Genomic DNA, 23,009 nt, shown 5'->3' with positions numbered 1-23,009 from the left:
AATATGTGTTACTTACCTTTGAAATTTTGAGTTCTTTCATGTTCATTTTGTCAACTGTTCAGTGTGTCACAGACAACCAGTATCTGAAGGACAAAGTGGATAGACTAAACTGTAGATGTCAACTTGGCAACAAGTTGCATTTTTTTATGGTGCATAATGTGGCTGGTTGTAGCATGCCATTTTTCAAGGAATATGTGTGTTCCTGGCAATCGTGGCACGCACCGCTTCACAACAGGAAATGACATCACAAATGCAATCAAATGTTGTGTTGGGTTGCCATCATTCAGGTGGCAAAATGGGCTTTTTTGAACGACTAGCGCCAGAACGACACACCAACGAGGAAAATGTTACTGAAAAAAGTTGTTTGTTTTGATGCCGTCTACACATTTCTGTGGTTCTTGGGTGCTGTTAAAATGACACCCTGTATATATATTTTATAGGGGTCAGTCAACTCACCACCTCATATATCTAGACGTGTAGATTCTGCGGCTCCGCAAGACTCCTGCCACTGGAAGGGAGTTCTGTTGTTGCCCGGTAGATGGCAGTCGTGTCGCAGTCTTGTGTGAAGCAGTGCGAGTGTGAGCCATGTGTAGTGCAGACGTGCAGGGACTTGCCGTCCAGCATATCATGGAGGTCATGTCTATGGCAGGATGGTCGTTCTGAAATGGCGTTCTTCCTTTGTGAAACCTCTTACTTCCCTCCTTCACTCACGACAGAGATAAACAATGTTCCCATACACTGCCATTATTGGACGGTGAATGTCTCGCTTACTAGATCCTTCTGCCACCAGGAAACACACGACTGCTCTTCCTTACTGGCCTCCATGATATGCCAGATGGCAAGTCCCTGCATATCTGCACTTCACACAGCTACACTTCCACTGATTTACACTAGCCAGGAGTTTCGTCGAGCCTCGATATCTACACGTCGAGATATACGAGGTGGCCTGTTTTGCACTGACTGACCCTGACTGATTGATTTTGGATTCATTTTCAAATGCAACTTCTTACAAGTCATTGTTTTGCCTTTGTTTAGGGAGCAGAGGAAGATGAAACATTGAGTGTTCAAGGCAAGACAAAAATTGCAGCCATAAAGTTATTACAACAGTGCCTGGATCACACCTCACCTAATTTGTCACACTTATTGTTTGGATTTGATCTTACCAAAGATATCCAGAAAACGGTATTCCAACAACCAGGTAATTTAGTTCTTAATTTATGATGAATAGAGTAAATGCAATTTTCTAACTAGATTTCATTCATGTTCATGTTTGGGAAATAAAAGATGTGGTTGACAATAATTAGACGTAAGCGAGTTACTAACTTTTTTCTGAGAAACTTACTTGTACAGGTTCTGTTTTTTCAGTGATAAGATTCTAGTCAGAAAGAAAAATGCCATAACATGCAGACAAAGACAAAGAAAAATGGATCTCCCTCACATTTTCTCAATAGAAATTCACAGTAAGATGTGTACTATGCTAATTCAGTTTGCAAAGTTGGTTCACATGCATTTTTGGCATGACTCATTGTAAGAGCTTCTTTTTTTTAGTCTTCCAAGACAATTGTTTGACTTCATTCTCCCTCCCAGTCTGACATCAACGTCTCTTATAATTGCTAAGAAAGTTATTTGCACCTAATAAGTTTGGACACAACTCCCTTCGTTTTCCAAGTAAGACTTGTAAAATCTTTTCATCGTCAATAAACCATCAACTTGTGATGCCTCACATGGGCACTACTTTGCAGACAGTGCTGTCTGCCCAGTTAAGCTATGCAGGTAATTGAAGGGGGACTTAAGCTTAACGTCCACTGAGACGCGGAGAAATGCTGCAACAGAACTTCTGTTGTCTGCTTCTGTTGAAATCAAATGGTGTAACGCCCACTACAGCAAAACACGCGGAACCGAAGTGCAGAATTTCTGTGCCACTTGTCTGCAGGTTTCTAGGGTGGAAAATTTCCATTCCCTGCAAATGCCCGCTTGTGTAATTCCACCTCTCTTCATTTAGCTCCCGCAGGCATTGTGCTCCACCCCACTGTGGCCAAACATGGAAAATGTTCTGCAGTTTGGCACTCCTTAATATCAGAATCCCACGTCCCAACAGAAAATGCAACTTCTTTTACATTAAATCTTCAAGGCTATCTTTACAACAAAGATCACTTCTCTACAGGCTACAAACCATTTACAACTCAATAAAAGTTGCTCCGGGCTTCGTTTATCAAAACAGACTTACAGAATGGCGTACATAAAGCGGCTGAAGGGTAAATAATGTTCTTCTTGCCCTAGTTGTTGTTAGTCTTGTTATATATGTATATGTGTGTGTATGTGTCCATCTTATTATTTTGTTTAGTTATTTTCCAGTTGATATCCTGATGTAAAATGGATATTTCTGTATTTGGGATTTTTTTTTCTTCAAATAAATAAATAAACATGGTGGTACGGTACATGCGCAGACTACCGTTGGAAAGGCACATGTAATTTTCCACTCGGAGGTTCACGGTGTCACGTTTCCAGCATCTCAGTGGGCGATAGATAACCTTTACGCACTACTCTTAGAAAATACTGGGTAGGTTTTAATCTGTGTTGCAACCCTTGAAAATTTGATGTAATTGACAACTATGATGGAGAAGGAAATGCTTCCTGACATTCGCAACTTACGTCAAAATCTGCAACCGCAAATATGCAGCCCAGATTGGCATGTTTCTGATCTATTTCATTAATATTTTGCAAAAAGATGCCCACTTCAAAGAAAGAAGAAAACATTTTGCTTTACTTCACAAATAATATTCATGCATATTTTATCACTAGGGATGCCATTACAAGGGTAAGTAAAAAATTAACTGCTTTTTCGCAATAACTTTTTTTAGGTTGGCCACACTGCCTTCAGTGCTCACGTGCTAAAAGGTGGTACTCTTGTGGTTGCGTGCCCGAGGTTTGATCTTAATCACTCCATTTTTCTTTCTTTTGTTATACAGTAAACATTGTCGCTCCCCTGGCAGTGTGCACCAAGGAAGAACAGATATAAGTGATCCGATTTCTCTAGTCTGAAGGTGGGTTAAGGGATGAAATTCATCACAGGCTTTCAGTACAATATGGAGACAGAACTCTTTCCACATAGAAGTGTGAACGAGTGGATCGAGAGGTTTATAAATGGCCAGACAAGTGTGATGCACGAAGAGGGAGCAGGACACACATCAATCTCCATCATTGACAGGAAGATACAACGAGCTTGATAGATGATTCTGACGAACCGACGGGTGGCAATCGATGGTGTGTTGTGTTCTCTGCAAATTTGTCATGGTTCTGCATGCGAAATCATCCACGACAAACTTGGTTTACATAAAGTCTGTGCGAGATGGGTGCCAACAGAGCAAGAAGCGCAATTATTTGAAGATCTGTCAATGCTTACTCGACCTCTGCAGTGATGAGGGCGAAGTTTTTTTTTTTTAAGAGAATAGTTACAGGAAATGAGAGGGTCCATTACATTGAGCCAGAATCCAAAAGAACAGATCTATATTTTTCCTTGGTGCAAACTACCAGCGGAGCAACCATGTTTACTCTGTAACAAAAGAAAGATTAAGATAAAATCTTGGCCATGAAACCACAAGAGTACCAGCTTTTAGCATGGAAGCGCTGAAGGCAGTGGGACCATCTAAGGAAAGTTACGGAAAAAATGCAGATAATTTTTGACTTCCCATTGTACTTGCAGTACTTTCAGAATCCTGAAAATTTCATCAGTTCTTCACATTTTGCATTTTTGCACATTGTGAAAATTCAATGACCATAACAATGTTGCTGTTTTTTTTGTTAACACATTTAACTGTTAATGTTTTTTCTTCTTCTGCAGGAATGCTTCGATCCCCAAGAAACTGCCTGCATTCTATTCTGTCCATCTTGGATGGTGCCTTGCATTCTACAGAAGCTGCTTTCGCATCACCCACCCACCCACGGGTTGTAGAGGCTGCCTATTGCATGCTGTATTTCCTGTGCTCCAACAGTAAGACTTCGGAGCCTGTGCTGAGATTCCTCCGTTCCTGCAATGATTTCTTGGCTCGCCATCTTTCCTGTTTACCATTCATGGGAGAACCACGAGGTATATATTAAAAGCTTTTATAAATATATATAATATGGCACAGGGTATACACATACCCAGAAATCCTAGAAAACATTCTAAAGTCAGGGCTAAAACTAGAGTTGGGACAGATTAATCGGTGCTCTATTGATATCCGCGGATATAGACACATCGGTAAAATCATCAAGGACCATTTGGAATCTTATACCGGATCAATATAATATCGGTTATCGGTTAATTTTATATCAGTACTTTATTGGTATTGCCTAAAATTTCATATCGGCCCATCTCTAGCTAAAACTTGTGGGAAAGTCAGGTGTTTTCGTAAAATTATTAAAAAAACCTTTATAAGTCTAGGAATATTAAATATATTGTTATTCTTGCAGTGTATACTGAATTTTTACATATCTTTGTAATTTGAAAAATGAAATTGCATGTGAAAAGAAATACTTGAAAGTATTTGCAACTGTAGCCACTGTTGTTATGTTTCCACGAAGCAAGTTTAAGTAGTACAGGATAATCTGGACATTTATTGAAAGTACCTGGATAAGTCAAGGAATTTGGTTAGATAAACTGTGTGGAAACTCTTACCTGGTAATTGGCCAATTTTCCTATTACCTACTACATATTTTATTAAATTAATTAAATTAGGCACACACAGGAGATGTACTATGTAGATTTTCAGTGAAAAATGCAGGCTTGACAAGTACTCGAACCTGGGTCACCGGCATACCATGCAATTTCTCTACACTGAGTGCCTGATTTTTCGCTGCACTGTTTAACCTGCGTGGAATCGTCTTTTCTAGTCTTACCGCAACGGAATCTGTTTCCTTTCAAACACTGTTCATTTTATATATTGTACAGAACGGTTGTTTCTGTATATAGCCTATAACTTTCTGGTACGTACAGAAATTATACAACTGTGCCATTTTTGACACTTTTGCAATGTGAAAGTTTATCAAAATGTAACACGATAGATAGATCTAGATAATAAGTATGAGAGTAATTAATTGGTCCATTTAATATTAGCTGATGACACTAATATTTACTGCTGTACACTTATTATTTTTATTTACTTCTAATTTTACAAATCAAATATTTCTGTAAACAGTATGGCTGAATTTTTACAAAAAATGTTGATGTCGATTCCATTGATACATTGGTGTTTGTTTAATTTTCGAGTAATTGATTTTATATCTGTCACATAAAATAACAAACATTTCTTGATGATAAATAACAATTTTTTTTAAATTGTGGCATTTGTTATCACTTTTGTGCACACAATTTTGACGGTCTCAAGTCGATACTGTCATGTGTTTGATTTTAAGTACTGTATTTACTTAATACTCTGTGCACTTATTTTTTTTTACTAGAGATGTACAGGGTGGCTCAATAAGTCACTTAACACCCCCAGTACAAGGCCACTGCAGCGTGCAACATGGAAATGGTGATGACCAATCGTTATCAGGCCAAGGGGGAACCACATTGACGCCACCCACATGGTCGGCGGCCATCTTGATGTCCGCCATCTTGAATTCAACTTCAGAATTTTAAATGGGAAGCGGGTCGTGCGACATATCAAAATGGGCTAGAATTTCACGAGAAATGCAATGGTGAAGGTTTTTTCGACGTATCTTTAACCAGTAAAAAGTAATGACTGAATTCTTGTACCAATTTGCTCCTTTTCGAGGTGTTAGAAAAATGCCTTAAAATTTGTTTAGCGCATCGGTAATGCATCAAGATCAAAGTGACGTCTATGGAGAGACGTTCGCATGCCATTGCACATTATTTTAATTGGATACATCCATGAAGAGCTGTGCATTATGAATGATTGTCGCGAACAATTTACAGTGTGACGCTTCCATTGAATTAAAAGTCCTTCACAGTGCCAAGGCTAATGTTTATGTTCAAAAGGAAGTTTATAAACAGAATATTCGATGATTTTTATCTGATAACCCATTTTTGACAGATCAAAGCTGAATGGTTAGTGTTGGTAAGTTAATGGTGTGGCATGCTGTGTGGAACACGATTGGTTAGTCAATTTTCCATCAACGGAACCTTAAATGCTTAGGGCTACTTGGATTTGTTAAATAAACAGTTTTTTTCATCCTTGCTTATGGAAGAAGGTACTTTGTACAGAGTTTTTTTCAATAGGGAAGAACACCAGAACACTTATGGGAACGTTATGAACCTGTTTTTGTCCAAAGTTAGTTATCAGATAAAAATCATCGAATATTCTGTTTATAAACTTCCTTATGAACATAAACATTAGCCTTGTCACTGTGAAGGACTTTTAATTCAATGGAAGCGTCACACTGTAAATTGTTCGCGACAACCATTCATAATGCACAGCTCTTCATGGATGTATCCGATTAAAATAATGTGCAATGGCATGCGAACGTCTCTCCATAGACGTCACTTTGATTTTAAGGCATTTTTCTAACACTTCGAAAAGGAGCAAATTGGTACAAGAATTCAGTCATTACTTTTTACTGGTTAAAGATACGTCGATAAAACCTTCACCATTGCATTTCTCGTGAAATTCTAGCCCATTTTGATATTTCGCACGACCCCGTTCCCATTTAAAATTCTGAAGTTGAATTCAAGATGGCGGACATCAAGATGTCCGCCGACCGTGTGGGTGGCGTCAATGTGGTTCCTCCTTGGCCAGGCAATGATTGGTCATTGCCAATTTCAAATTCCATGCCGCAGTGGCCTTGTACTGAGGGTGTTAAGTGACTTATTGAGCCACCCTGTAGAAAATGAGGATGCTTGGCACATATTTAGGTTAAATAAAAAAAGCAAAATTTAGGTACAAAAATAGTCAATTTCGGGTTCAAAAGCCGTAAATAAAATAAAATGTCGTTGTTATAGCGGTGAAAAAAATTGGATCAAAAGTGCTATATAAAATGACATTTTGGCTTTAAAATTGTGAATATATGTAATCCCAAATTTTATTTAATAACTGCACTTATTACACAAAATAAATACGTATATCCCTTCTAATAGCACATTTATGTATTTACCACAGTATTGAGTTTATTTCTGTATAAAGGGAATATATATAATATAGAATCAAATATTCACAGCAGAATTAATCAATTTTCCGTGAATTGCATAACTCACAAAATAATTTAAACTTCAGAAAGTGTTGCATTGGTAAATATACTTCAAATTTCATGTTTAAGAGTCTATTTCGCATAATTGCGTGACAAAACAGGGTAGGAAACGCACCTCACACCTTTCAGAAATATGAAAAATTAACAGTACAATGTGCTATTTCACATTTCGTGTTTTCGTCAAGAACGAAATATGCATGCCTCTAAATATGATGTAGTGAGCACAGATAGTGTGTATCTGCAGTAATATATTAATATAATTATTTACTGATATTACACACTCTTATAATGTGATAAACCTGTTATATGACATGCTTTTTTATTACAGCTCAGAAATTGAATCAAATGGCATGGTTGCTGAAGTCTATCGCCATAGAGCTGAAGGCCACTGCTACAAATCGTCATCACTCTCATCTCTCTGTTCTAGTGTATTTGTTAATTGGAGCAAACACAGAAGATGACGAGGATGAAAATGTGCTGTGGCCCAATAAGAAAATGTCAATATTGACCCTTAATAATTATATGACATTAACTTCACGTAAGTATAATTCTGACATTTTAATTTTCATTCACTTTCTGTTGCATCAGTATGTGGTTGTGTGTAACTTTTGCCAAAGTTCTGTCTGCGGAAATTGAAGTGTGATTTGATGTTATTTTGAAATGCAGTGCATATTGGCTTATACCTGATGTTAGGTAACTGAAAAAATCGGTTCTTAAGTAGGGTCATATAATGATATAGTCAAGATTTCAGTGATCATATCATTGTCGATAATGTCATTGGATATATTTCCTGCTTAAAATAATTATTCATGTTTGGGGAATAAAAGCACGGTTGATAATTACTTAGACGTAAGCGAGTTACTAACTTTTCTGTGAAACTTACTTGTCGAGGATGCACTGACCTGCAATGATAGCCCACTGTTTCCACCGTTGAACGGACATCACTATGTGTGATGTCATGTTTCACGTACGTCTTTACTCTATTGAATAAAAATCTGTATAAATTCGGTTTCGCAATGTGCATTTACAATATTAATGGATTTTAAAAGCAGGTGCAAAGAGATTCAAAACAAGACTAGGGCTGAGCTGATACTGATACCAATGTATCGGTATTGGTCGATACCAGGGGTATTGGTATCGGTAAGTATCGGTTCAATTTTTATGCTGATGCCATCCAATACCAAAGGTTGATTGATTGATTTACTTGATTTTATTTCACTTTTTGTGCCACTTTTGGATAATTTGTGAAGATGAGAATGAATGATGATATGATGAAATTGATGAATGTACACTCACAATCATTCATACCCAGGCCGGGATTCAAACATTTGATCAAATGTGAATGCAACCGAAAATACATAGGACAATGCCAAAGACCCATCAAAGACCGTTTCGCCGACCACCTAGGATGCATACGCAGGAAAGAAAGTTCTTCTGGTTTATCCAAACACATTATAGAAACCAACCATCAACTTCCACAGGATTGCATTTCCTTCATTGCACATGCATTTTAATTATGCATCAGTTGCACAGCAAATGGACAATCCATTCTTTGTTACGTGGTGTAACACATTCAATGTTAGTTTGAAAATAGTCACACACAATTGTTGTAATTTTGACAGTGAGAAATTTATTTTATTACTTTCAATTTTAATGAAGGTAATTAATGTGTGCTTTTGAGAACTTTGTTGTCAAGGACACAAAATTTAGAATTTTAGTTCATGCACAGTCAAATTAAAAAAATGGTAGTGGTCAAACACACTGTATCAACTTTCTCTCTTTTACGAAATGCAAGTTTTCATTCGATTGCTTCAAGGTTATTTTATTGTTTCAAGGTTCACTACATCCATGCACCTTATTAAATGCTGATGTGCCTGGATGATATTAAATACCTAGCCTTAACCATTGTTAAAGTGAGAGGGTGCACCTCTGTTCCATTTTCCTGCTTTCGCGAGTAGCCTCCCAATTTACTTGCAAAACAGGACTGGTCAAAGCCGACGTGGCTGATAACGATGACAAGGCAATCTGAGGCAAAGTATTGGATGTGGTTGTTGAAGCTTGGTATGCCGTAATCCAATGTTACAACTTTTGAACATGCTTTTTGTCTGTCTGGCGAAGTAAAGTGCCAAGAGAGTGGTCCTTGCTAATGCGTGTGCGTAACTCGAAGCTGAGTATCTGGGTCATACTGTGTGCGTAGGCTGTTCTTGCTCTCTTCAGCTGGTGGATAGTTAGCTGCATTTGCAGAGCCACCTGTCACTTGGCAAGTGAAGTAAGAAACAAAAGTGAGGGAAATGATGCAGAGAAGCCGGGGACTTATATCACGAATTGTGACGGGCTCATGATGCGAAGTAATGAAAGGAAGAAATTACAATAATAACAACAATTCCTATAATAATAATCATGTGGAAGAAAACCCATCACAAACAGGACATTAGGGATTAAAAATATAAATAATCTCAACTACAATTTATGTGGAAATCTTTATTTATTTTGACGTTATCTGAACCTCGACCGACCCTGTTGACAACTCCGAGATTTAGTCGAAAGCTTGGACAAACTTTTAAAGTATCCCGTATCGTGCTGTTTATGTGTTTTATGTTATTTTAACAACAATGTTGCCACTACGTAGCAAAAGGAGTTTTTTTAATATCATGTTAATAATCAGGCATTGCATTTGAACTGTACTACGAGAGGAGAGTGAAAAGTTTTGAGCCTCACATGGAAGGAGTGATGCTAGGTAGTTAAAATTTTGGAGGATGTAAGATTTGAGTTCTAGGGCACTCTGTGAGAACTTTTATGAAATTCACAAGTTGTTTTCTATTTTTTAGTCAGGTTGAAAATGAATGAAGTGTCGGAGAAGAGTGTGGCCGACAGGGCCATGATTCGGTACCTCTGTCGGCAAGGCCTCACTGCACAGGCTGCTTTGGTCAAGTGTGGCTTCACCACACTTCCCCATCCACCTTATTCCACTGACCTGCCTCGTCAGATTTTCATCTTTTCCCTGCTAGGACGCCACTTCCACACGGACGAAGGCGGTCATTCAGTGATGTGAGACTCAGGACAAATCATTCTACCAAATAATTGTAAACAAACTGCAGCACAGAATGCATCAGTGCATTGATCTGGGGGGTGATTATAGAGATTATGTAGAGAAATCATATTGAGACTGGAGCTCAAACACCCCTTCCCTGTGAGGCTCAAAACTTTTCACTTTCCCCTTGTATATCAATCTAGCAGAATTCTACTTCAAAATATTCTTAAGTTCACATGTAAGATAATCACATTATTAAAATAGCTTTTATTTAATATGAAAATCCATATATCCAGAAAATAAGAGTGCGAAATAAAACCAAATTGTGATTTTTGCATAATTTCCAGGTACAAATTTGAACCGCAAGACAGGAGACCAGCTGATATTTAAGCTTATGCAGCTGGTAGATTTCAAGACACACACAATGAAAAAACCAGAATGGGAATTCTTTGAACCAACAATGATAGAGCAGGTATTTATATTATGTATTGCTATGGGTTGTGCAGAATGTGAGGTTTACTTGATTCCACAGTAGATGTAAACATTTGGATATATATAAATTTGAGGTGAATAAGACCTATACTCTGTCTAACTATCTCTGGAGCAAGCAGACGAAAACAAGTGTGCGCAAGTAATGTGGTGAGACGGTTCCACCAATAAACACGTGAGAGGGAATGGGATTGCATGGAGGGGGAGTGACTGCAGATACCAGGCTTTTCTGCAGCATGTAATGCTTCGCTCTGCCCACTTGATTTCCTTCTCTGTCACTACGCGTGGCTTTGTTCCAGAGATAGCCACAACAGAGTATAGTACGGAAACTAATTATGCTTCAGGTTCCAGTTTTGTATGTGAAGTTCTGTTTATGTCATTGTTGTTGATTAACCCCTCAAGCTGATACATTATTCAGATGTCCATTCATGTCCGTTTGCACCAACGTCAATTTAGTCGCGAGTAAGAATAAACTCAGAGTTAACCCACGAATCAGCTGATTATCTATCGCACCAACAGAAACACCTGGTAATCTGGGAGTAAGAGGGTCAATTTTGCCCTTCGAGATCGGCGAGTAATAGTGGATTTAACCCACGTGCAGCGGAGTTACCATCTGTAACCGGCAATGCATCACTTCAGAATTTCAAAACTAAATAAATGAAGGGGCAGGGGGAAAAACTATGAATGTTCATTCGAGACGATTTGCCTGGAAATGAAAAAGTAGTATTTCTATTCATAAATATGCCATAATAATTATTTTTAAGTATCTTTTTACTCCCACAGATGTAGATAACCATAAGAAAATGTTTCTGGAGAATGAGAGGAAACCAAAAAAGAGTAATAAGCAAAATTATGCCAAAAAATGTGGTTTTAATTCTACATTGCAGGTGTGCACTAATGAACAAAGACAAAATGAGAGTAACACTACAACATTAAAAAGTGATATGTTTGTTATTTATCAAACTATCATCAAAATGAAAAAAGTTGGATCAGTCTTGGGGGTAACTCACTGACAAACTATTCCTGATCATGAACTAAGTAGTCCACATAGAGATCCTCATCATTTTGTGCCGTAGGGTTGGTGGTTATCATGGTCCCGTAAAATTTTGAGCCTCTGGGTTGGTGAGAAATCGCTTCAAATCCTGGAGATCCTTGTACTTGGGCAAAGGAATGGGCAGCGGTCCATCGTACAGGTTTCTCAAAATGGTTCTAGGTGAAGTAGAGGTCCCTTTGTTCTTTCCTCACCGGTGGTCGCCACATGACATCATCGCGCAAGTAATTACCAAGATAGGTATTGTGGTAGAAAATTTTGGTAGGGTTTTCAGCTCGTATCTCCAAACAACGCACTGGCCTGGTAGGAAATGGACATTTTGGCAGGAGATGAATCTGAAATTCTAGATTTTACATGTTCTGAGATCTTTCTTATAGACTTATCAGCTATCATTTTTTTCTGTTGTTCTATTGTAGAAGAGGTTGAGGGTCTCAGAAGTGTTCGTAAAAAAGACACACTTGCGCCTTATTCTTCCTAGCTCTTTTTGAAGTCTAACTTCTTCAAGAACTCAGTCTACGTCTTGAAGAGCTCCTTCGTGCAGTTTACCACAGCAAATGGCGTTGGTTTGTGTCTGCTGCTCCTTATTACATCCCTCCATTCGTCCGGCAACTCAACATAGGACTGTTGATTTATGTAGCTCGTGATTTTATCTAATTAGGAGTGGCCCCTGATTGGAAATAACATAATAAATAAAAAACTAAATAAAATAAATAAAACTTCTGAGCTTTCATCAAATGAAGTTTGTGTTCTGTTTCCAGTCTTGAGAGTTCTGTTTCTCTTTTTGATTTTTCAGTCATTGATGCCAGCTTCAATCACAGCTTTTTGCGACTTGTACGAGTCACACGTACTGCAAGTGTCCTTGCGTGGGTATCCGAAGGAAATATTGAAATTGTTGTTGAAAATTGATCGGAACGTGTCATAATGAACACGGTTTTCCGGGTGGGTTTTGTTGTACATTTCGGTCAACTTCGTCAAGTTGAGCTCTTCTGGTAGGTATATTTTATCAGAATCCTTCAGGGAATAATGAGATTTTCGCCCTTTTAACGATTTTATGAAGTCCATCACCAGTGCATAAGTTTCTTCAGACAGTTTGTGTGGTCTACTTGTGTGCTTTCCTCTCCCATCATTAGGAGAAGTGCCTCGAGAAACCAGAGAAGATTGGATGGTCTGCACTGGTGTAGGTGTGATACCATGCAAAGCGATAAAAGCTTTGAAGCAAACACGGATGTCTTGGATTGAAATCCTCGACTTTAACTCTGACTCTGAAAGCATATGAAGCATTCTTTTCGTGCATGCTGGCTTCAATATTTTTGCTGTGCTTTCGTTTCGTCAGGGGAAGGACAGTGATGAGTCCTGACAGATATTGATTCTGTTCGTCAAAGGTTCCAAGAGTATTGAATTCCTTAATCAATCGTTTTCTTTAACTTTCTCCCGCCACTTCAAAATATCTGAACCATTTACATTTACAATCGTCACCTGTTGCGTGAGATGCAAGTCTCAATTTCTTCATCACATCCCTCATTCGTCCAGTCTTTTTTCTCTTCTTGGTGGATTTCGTTGCAACTTTTCCCACCTCATCACTATCACTTTGTATATTTTCCAAATCACTTTCCATACTACTGCAGAAATATGCAACGTCCTCCTTTTGGAAACTAGTCGTTACAAAAAAACACAATTAATGTAAACCAATAAAACTATTCTGGCATTCCATTTTTTCCGTTACCATATGCTTATTGATTCCTCACCTTCACCTGTTTTTCAATTCAGTCCGTCATCAGGAGAAAACATTCAGGCAGGTTCACTTCCTCTCTTGAGATGGGAACTTGACGTCAATGCGAACAGATTATGACTTATATCTAAACATATGTACAAGTTCCAACCACAACTGTACCAATCTAATTAAAGTTGTCTGTGACATCTTGCACATAATTTGAAATAACAAACATTTAAAAATCTTAATATATCAACAAATATTAAGCAAACATTCAGGTTCGTCACAAATAGTACACAATAGAACTGATCACAACACTGCACAATTCAATACACGCACAACGAACGACTGGAATAACCTTCCCGTAGCGCTTAACCGTTTCAGTGAGGCACACATTATTTAACAGAAAACACTCATCATTCTTCCCCCGACGCTCGGACTTTCATTGTTTTCCCCCCTTTCCCCGTATGTTTGAATGCGTTTTTCAGGCACGTCTCACTGTTCCCCCCCTTCCCCCTCAAGGCTGTTCACATTCTTACAGTACAGCTTCAGAGCTATCAGATGGTGCTGCGATTTCAAAATGGGCGAAAAATCAACATTCATCATTTTTCCCCCTGGGTGTTCAAATGTTAAATAGGAAGTAATAGATTCAAACTGTGCATCTGAAAAGCGAGAAATATATAGTATGTTACTATGTATATACTTTGGGAGATGTTTAGTGTACATATTCTGCAGTACATAGTTTGCAAAATTGCACGTGCAATACAAGCATACACATACATGCAGAAACCAGTAGCAATGTAAACTTTATCTATAAAAAAAGATCGTGAATGCTACGTTGAGATAATCACTATATAAATCTACTGCAAATATAAATGTAACGCTACTTACTACGATTGCAAGCTGCGCTAATATATCAAAATCTATTCATGTACAAGGTGTACAACTTTGCTTCCGCCGTTTTTCCCCAAAAATATGACGCTGTAATGAAAAACATTGCTTACCCAGGCATTATTCAAAGTATTGTCCATCGCTGGCCACTACTTACTCCCATCTTTCGGGCAGCGTACGAATGCCGCATCTAAAAAATTGTTCATCTTTGGAGGCGATCCACGAATCGATCCACTTTTTGACTTCTTCATAAGATTGGAAGTGTTGGTCAGCCAGTTCACGAGCCATTGATCTAAACAGGTGATAATCAGAGGGAGCGATGTCTGGAGAATAAGGCGGGTGGGGTAGGATGTCCCATCTTAATGTTTCCAAGTACGTTTTCACCACTTTGGCAATGTGGGGTCGTGCGTTGTCATGCTGCAAAATCACTTTGTCGTGCCTCTCGCTGTATTGCGGCCGTTTGTCCATCAATGCTCGGCTCAAACGCATTAATTGCGTTCGATAACGAGCACCTGTGATTGTTTCACTTGGAGCCATGAATATTCAGTTTGGCCGTCGATGTGGAAGCATGGCCGGGATATCCCCATGATTTTTTGCATTTTGGGTTATCGTAATGAACCCATTTTTCATCCCCGGTCACAATCCGATGCAGACATCCCTTCCGTTTTTGCCTCTGAAGCAACTGTTCACAAACACACAAACGCCGTTCAATGTCTCTTGGTTTCAGCTCATACGGGACCCAAGTTCCTTCTTTCTGAATCATACCCATGGCTTTCAGACGTTTTGAAATGGCTTGCTGTGTCACTCCCAATGATCGTGCCAATTCTTCTTGAGTTTGACGCGAGTCTTCACTCAGCAATGTCTCCAATTCTGCATCTTCGAAAACTTTCTGTCTTCCACCACTATGCCGGTCTTCGACGTTAAAGTCACCGTTCTTGAAGCGTTGAAACCACTCACGACAGGTTCTCTCACTTATAGCATCCTCACCGTACGTAGTGGAGAGCATTCGATGAGCCTCAGCTGCAGTTTTCTTCATATTGAAACAAAAAAGTAGAACCTCCCGCAAATGGCGAGAATTTGGCTCGTACACTGACATTTTCAATCGCGAACAACTTCACGATGCACACACCACTCGACAAATGTTTGAATGGGGTTATCTTGACAGAGGTCCAAGCTAACTGCGTGACGTCTGCGATCTGCTTCTTTCGACCGCTACTTCCTGTTGTTGCCACCTGTCGGAAAACGGCGGAAGCAAAGTTGTACACCTTGTAAATATGTTTTTCCCCATCTTTATTCCATGCTTGAAATTTTCTCATCGTTGTTTGTCACTGTTTAGGATACCAATGTCCATGTACCATTACTTACATGCTTTCCTTGTTTCCTACGACAACACATGTAGAACCCTGCCAACCAGTCCTTTTCTAAAGGAGTAGCTAATCATGCACTTCCATTTGTATGACGTTTACGCACTTGCTTTGAGGCTAGCTACCCTCCTAAGGTTAATCCAGAGTTTTGTGACTGTCTATGTTCATCGCACGTTACACTTTGGTGCAACAGAAGATGCACGTTTCTCGAGGATTACCCTGACCCATGGATCTTTTTACTCGCGAGTTAGTACAACGTTGGTGCAAACGGGCATCAGAGATTCTTATGTTATGCTTTTGCTGACAGATAGTCTATATATCGACCAGCACTGCGAGGAGCAATTAATATGCCATTTCTTGAAAACTACACACAATATTACAGTTTTGTCTTTTTTGTCCATTAGTATGCATATGAAGGTATGGCATACTCAAATTACAAAACAACACATCCATTGTTACTATTATTAACAAGTGGAGATTGAAAAAGTCCATTGTTAGCCCCTTAGTGTTATGGAATAGATTTATAAAAAGGGCTATTACTCCTAAATCACTGCATTTAAATATATATATATATATTTTACATGTAACAATGAGTAAGAAGTATTAAGACACTTTAAACAACATTCAACAATTAATGGTCCAGGGAGGATGCAGTAACAGATTTTCTGAAATCTGAAATTATACAGAATTTCTGAACACTGTAATTTCTGTTTATTTTCAGAGTTGTGGCATGGGCATTACATATCCTCAAAGAGTGGGGCCACCTCTAGATGCAGAAATTGTTCTTTAAGCTGGTAACTGCCACCCTTATACAGTGCTGTTACTTTTTTACCCAAGAAGTATTAGTCTGATTAGTCTGTGTTCAACGAAACTTTGCATGTGTCTGTACAACAATTAGTTCTCAAATGACAATTTTTTTGGTATTTCGTGGCAAGTTTTAAAAGATCACACTTGAAATGGTCCCATCCGTAGAGGTTTTCCAGGCATCCAGGGCTCTATCCACTAAAGGTTAACCCATTAATGACCAAATTTTTTTGGTTGGATGATCTCCTACCTCGGTAGGTGCGAGTCAGGCCGGCTGTCAGTAAGTAGGCCCTGGCACAGGCTGTTGCGCCATAGGTTACTATTATTGCAGTTTTTATTGATTAATTTTGAAAGGCCACTGCCTTCATTAATCTCTAGAAAAGAGATGGCAGCCTGTGACAAAATACAAAACTTTACATACACAAAAGTTTTTAATTGTATTATGCAACTTGCTACTATACATTTTGAGGATATATATTTTCAGATATATTTTTAGTGGCAACTGATAGTTTTCTGTTAATATAATATACACAAAATCAATGTTATTCTTCCGCAGGTCATAAAGAAATGTGAATCTGTTGTGAGCCCTGGGTTGAAGCTCATTGATGTACAGAAACTCCACCAAATCCTCATGGCAGAAATTGCAGCTATTCAAGGCAGCTCAACAGCAACACAGCGGGATATGATCATGAAGGAAATTCGGGTGAGCTGATTATATTTTAAAGAAACGGTTAACCTGGCATCATTGAAATTTGTTGTAAAATACGAAAGCTCTTTGAGATGTAGGCTTGCTGTCTTTTGTTTTGTGGGAAAAATACAGGCATAGCCTAAAAGAAATAGACAATTTAAGCACTTTGCAAATTGAAATTTGTTTGTTACATCAGAAAGCATTTAGTACTGTTTTATAGAGAAAGTCTTCTAGTTTACAACCTCCGCTTTTCGCTTGTCTTCGTGACATCAGCATTATGTGCGCACCCTTGATGTAAGCCGAGCATTATAACCACTAGCCAGGTGGCTTTCTGCGTGATTGAGTTTAAAAACCAAATTAAGCTACTGTCGTACAGCGTCGTTTTAGAACACGGTATGGCAAGCAACCACACACAAGGCAGTCCATCTATGATTGAAGAAAGACATTTAAGGAAACTGGGGAAAAGTCCTGGGCGAGGAGAACTGGACTATCGCATTGATATCTATCGTGTTACAAAAGGGTCACGCATAGAACACTTGTAACTTACCAATGTAAACTTCAGGACGTATCTTCAAATCATGTAAGTATTTCAGCTCTATTATTAAAACGAAAGTGTCTATTTCTTTTAGGCTAACCTTGTATAATAGGGTGGAGTGTTCCCTTCCATTAGTAGGTACTGTGCCGTGATCCTATCAACACATTTCAGATGTAAGCATGATGTTCAAATGTCAACCAACTGCGGGATTGTCTTTTTATCATTTGTTTATTTTTGTATTCATGAATTTTATTGGTCATTTTGTGTTTAAGTGACTTTTCTCATGATGGACAATACTCATATATTGCAATGGTTAATGGACGATAGAGACTATCAAAGTGTAGGTGAGGGGCAGAGTGATATTCTTTATTCAGAAGACAATGATGTGGAGCAGCCTGGCATAAGTGATCAGGACAGCAACAGTGAAGTATCAGCCATTAAAGATGACAATCAAACTCAAAAGAAATGTTCATGGGCCACGGTACACTGGATGCGATGAAGCAACAATGTGGAATATTCACATAATGAACAAAAAATGATATCGAGAACCAAAAAAGATCGAAGAAATAGGGGAAAAAAATGAAGGTGTTAGCGTCGTGCTAACATGTCGACCATTGGCGTTACTCCAAGATCAGTCAACCAACGCCAAGTTAAGTGTTAAGTTTGTTATACATTATAGATCTCTCACCCACAAATTTCTGCGTGGTACTTCACTAGCAGGTGAAGATCTTGTAAGAGCCTTTACCTACACTTGTGAATGCACCTGCTTCAGGCAGATGGCTGAGCAATCTTCATTCTAGCAGCAGAAACTATTTCGTAACATTCTACGGGGATCGAACCAATGGGGAAGTAGCTCATTCACCAAATAATAACGCTTGCTTGCTGCGTCGGCCCTAAAAGGGCCAGATGTGAGGTAAATAACCTAGCATAATTAATTAAAAGACAACAGATGTTTTGTCCCAATCCTTCTGACTGAGATTGGCAGGTTACAGGAATAAGGAATAACTTATTCCTTCGGTGCGAGTAGCCTCTATTCCAGCAGTCTTACTCCTCTTACCGATGACCAACAAAATACCTCTTTCATTTTGATCCTCCTAGTTTTGTTACCTCTCACTCACCTCCACTTACCTTCCCCTTCAGGCCAGCATCCTGCTGCTTCCTGTCAAAAGCTCTCTCCTCAACAAAATCGAGATGCAAGTTCTGACAAGTGTTGGCATGATTCTACTCCACCGCTGGGGTATGTTACGATTTGCTGGCGACCTTCTGTTCACAGTCATGCAGACTCAAAGAAATGCTTGTTCCCACAGAAGCAATGATCAGCTGTGCTACTATGCATGTAGCAGTGTGCCGCTTAATCATATGCCTAGAGTTTTATGGATTGATTTTTATATTATGGTCAAATCAGCACATGGGCTAATTTTGCTCATCACACATTATGGGGAACTGTGGCGCTCTAGTTGTTAGGGTGTCTAATTGCCCAGCTTTGATCCCTGGTGTAGGTGACCTAAGGTCCTATTTTTTTCCATCCTTGTCCCCACATAAAGTGGCTCTGGATCTCACCCAGCTTCAACTAAATGGGTACCTGGGGACAACCCTGTGAGGTGAAGGCAGTCAGAGCATGGTGCTTATCACATCACCTCCAAAATTGATGAGATCGGAAAATGTGTCTGGCCATACTCCCCCCCCCCAAAAAAAAAAAACATCCCCCTATGTATGCCTCATGGCATTGTAAAAGTGTGAGGGAAACTCTACCTTACACGTTATGGAGATAAACACCTTTACTGAAACCTAATTGAGGACAGGCCTTTAATAGGAAATAAAATATGTGTTAAAAACTTCCTTACCCAATTTATAAAACTAATTCATTGATTCATTAATTAAGAATAATTTAAACTGTAGTGTCTCTAAGGGCTAATATCTCCTTAGCTAGGTTAAAAGCTGTGACTGTAAAGGTTCACTCAACACACAGCAGGACAATCACAAGAAAACAAGGCCCCAGAAAGGATTATCCTCGCCATGGGTCCAGGAGCCAGAACCTTTTTGGCCTGCAAGAAACTGTTACTGAGGTGTACTGTGTTGAAGTGAGTTTGACTTTACCAGAAGGGCAAATAGTTTTTTTGAACAAGTGTTTGTTGAACGTGAGGTGCTTTGCTAGTCCAGTAATTGCCTAGGAAACTCAGTCAAAAAGGTTTCAGTCAGGCTTACATTGCACATGCTAATTGACACCAACATCAAAGAGAGACACACAATTATGCCCTTTCCGCATGAACTAAACGTTGACGATGGTCAGGCACTTCACATCCGGCTCCTGCTATTGCAACAACTGAGATCCAGTGCAGCAAACATAGCAGACAAACTGGCTACACCAGTGCTCCTAGCAACATGCTTGGAACGACAGGAACCGTGATGTGTATAATGCACAACCTGGTTTTTGATGGGGAAAAGTGACAAACAATTATATCTCATATATGAGCAGTACAATCCAGGTTCAAGAAATGGCTTTCTTACAAGGGAGGTTATCCAAGTGTCCCCCTTCGATTTCCATGAAACTTGGCAGGTGTATAGAGGGGCCCAAAGGAAGAAATACATGTTTTTTTGTTTCGGCTAAAAAAATGGTTTTAGAGGCCAAAACCTCCCCTCTAACATCAAGATCAGGACAAATTGAAGTGGGATCTGACCCCTGTGTCCAACTCCGCTTTCCATGAAACTTGGCAGGTGTGTAGAGGAGCCCAGAGGAAGAAATACATGTTTTTTTGTTTCGGCTGAAAAATTGTTTTAGGGGTTAAAAGCTGCCCTCAAATGTCAAGATGAGAACAGATTGAAGTGGGGATCTGACTCCGAAACCACGTAGGAACAACATGCTCATATAATTATAATTGGAACACACACAGCACAGAACTGTAGGATTGTCGATACCAAACGCAGTGCAATTGTAGAGAGATGCCGAAATCACAGACACCGTTGTTCCCGGATAGGCATGGGCATAACAATAGACGGACCAAAGCAGGGTAACGGAGCATCAAAATAGCCACACATGGGAACCATAACCCTATCAAGCATGACCTAGATATGATATAGGTGATATCCATAGCCAAGGACACAAGAGGATAGTTCCATAGATGAATACACAGCATGTATAAAATATTTATTACCACCAGGAAGTAACACGAAAGAACGTTATGGTAACCGATCTGCCAACACAAAGTAAAGACAACCACCCATGCATCACATTGAAAACCGCTCCAATTGTTGCTTCCACGGTGTCAGTGTACATACTCGTCACAGTAATAGTACTCCTCAAAAAATGATTTAAACATAAGGTTCAGTTACACCATGCACATCTGATTACTGCCACTACACCACAAACATCACATATCGGATTACTGTCACCAACAAAACAGAATGCCACCGGATTCTGAAATGGAGTTGGCCTTTCGGGAAGATACCCACTCTTATACCATGCTTATTGGAAGACGTGTCGAAACCTGGGTGAGGACAATTGGTTATGTGTGAGTGATTGTAGTTTGATAATGTTATTGCGTAGGTGGAGATTAATGTCACTGTGTAGTAACAGAACAAGATTGGAAAACAGTCGCACGAAATTTTTCCAAATCCTAAATCCATACAACATCTAATGGTTGGTGAGTGGCAGTCAATCTTTTAGGTATTGTCAACATAGTAATGTTTTTGTCCCGTGGTGTCACCTTTCGTATAACAATATCACCATGTCCACTCCACGAATCCAATAGCAGAGCTCCGAACTCACCTGTGTTTGGGAAGTACACCTCCTTGAGCCAGGTCTTAAAGTGATTTGTTGTCAGTTTCCCCAATGTAGATGCTGCAATGAACACATTTGCTGGACAGAACAGTGTTCGGTTGACATAGGGTCCAAAGGTACCTCCAGGTTCCTGCAGAACAAGAAAGAGAGGAGACAACACCTCTCCCGCGGCCGAAATAATTGGTTGAATTGCACGATAGTTTCCACTTTCTTCGTTCCCTAAAATAGCTAGTGTGCGACCACTGTGTATTTCTAAATGAAAACCGCTTTGATCAGAGTTAAAAACATTTCCGACAGAGTACTGTGCAATACATGATTTAACAGTATCCACAAAGCCGTCACGTTCGTTCTGAACATGTTCCCCCTTGCCAGCAGATGTGCGTGTAAATGAATTTGGTGACCTTCCGGGACACGATGTGATGTGTTTTCTTGAATTTCCAAAGCCAAAGCCGTGACGCTGTAAACCGAGGAAGGTCCAATTCAGCTTTAGCTTGCAGAGCCCATCTCCGAATATCAATATCATGAATTGGAACCTGTCCTTGCACGGCATCACTAAAGTTTTCTAAAACGTATTTGGAAACCTGACACAGCTTTTCTTTCCGTGTTCCTCCTGCACGTACCTGCTTTTCCCATTTTCGTAGTTGCCGTGTTGAGGTAACCTTCTTATACTGATCTTGCACGGTGGTCAGAGACAAACGTTGCTTCTGTCCACTTCTCCAAAAGTCAACTGCTCTTCGTTTATATCCAATGGATACAGTATGTGGTGAAAAATGGTCCGTATAGTCTTCTTCCGTGTCATCATCTGTATCTTCCAAAGTGTGTACATACGTATTGTCTTGGTGGTCCAAGTCCAAGGAAGTAGCAAATTCAGCGATGTACGCAAGATCTTCGGTACATCTTTCAATGACATCCTTCACAATGTCTGCGACATATGCCTCCTCTGCTATTAAAGGAGATGGGCTACTGGCATTAAATGCGTGTATTAAGAGTGTGACCACATTCACTACATTCAACATGGCACCTCCATACAGAACGGTTGTCCTTATTTTCTTCTGTGAGCCTTTATATACAGGGTCACACATACAGAATTTGGATTCATGATGTCTTATCGTACATACCATCCCACTACAGCACACCTAATGACTGGCCTCCTGGCACCATTTCATGTTTCCTTACTCTTATCTCCTCTGCTTGTGGGGTATCTCCTGACAGACTGCCCATCAGTGATTGTTGTGGTAGGTGCGTTGCACATGATTTGTGTCAAGCATGTATCGTGTGTTATGTAACGCATTTTGCCACATTGTATGCTCTCGGGTGGCATATTTGCCTTTCTTCGTCTCGTCGGTGATAGCTGTGTTTCCCAGTGATATTCACTCCATATCTCAAATGCTCCACTTGTATATCTGCCAGTTTTTTTTTTAGCCGAAACAAAAAAACACGTTTTTCTTCCTTTGGGCCCTCTATTATACACCTGCCATGTTT

At 39.4% G+C, this 23,009-nt stretch overlaps 1 protein-coding gene across 1 annotated transcript in view; it reads left to right on the top strand.

Annotated features, from left to right (window-relative positions):
• Positions 1-23,009, top strand: part of LOC145981192 (nuclear pore complex protein Nup205-like) — a 241,218-nt gene that overhangs the window by 148,225 nt on the left and 69,984 nt on the right. The window contains exons 17-21 of the mRNA XM_083114313.1: positions 1,036-1,198; positions 3,842-4,087; positions 7,514-7,723; positions 10,564-10,688; positions 17,083-17,229. Of these exons, the coding sequence (XP_082970439.1) occupies positions 1,036-1,198; positions 3,842-4,087; positions 7,514-7,723; positions 10,564-10,688; positions 17,083-17,229 (891 nt within the window). The remainder of the gene's footprint in view (positions 1-1,035; positions 1,199-3,841; positions 4,088-7,513; positions 7,724-10,563; positions 10,689-17,082; positions 17,230-23,009) is intronic.

Source organism: Lepisma saccharinum, chromosome 29, assembly GCF_977018435.1.
Source record: "Lepisma saccharinum chromosome 29, izLepSacc3.1, whole genome shotgun sequence".
Taxonomy (NCBI): domain Eukaryota; kingdom Metazoa; phylum Arthropoda; class Insecta; order Zygentoma; family Lepismatidae; genus Lepisma; species Lepisma saccharinum.
The sequence above is the reverse complement of the archived record's forward strand: the minus strand, read 5'-3'. Positions and strand labels throughout refer to the sequence as shown.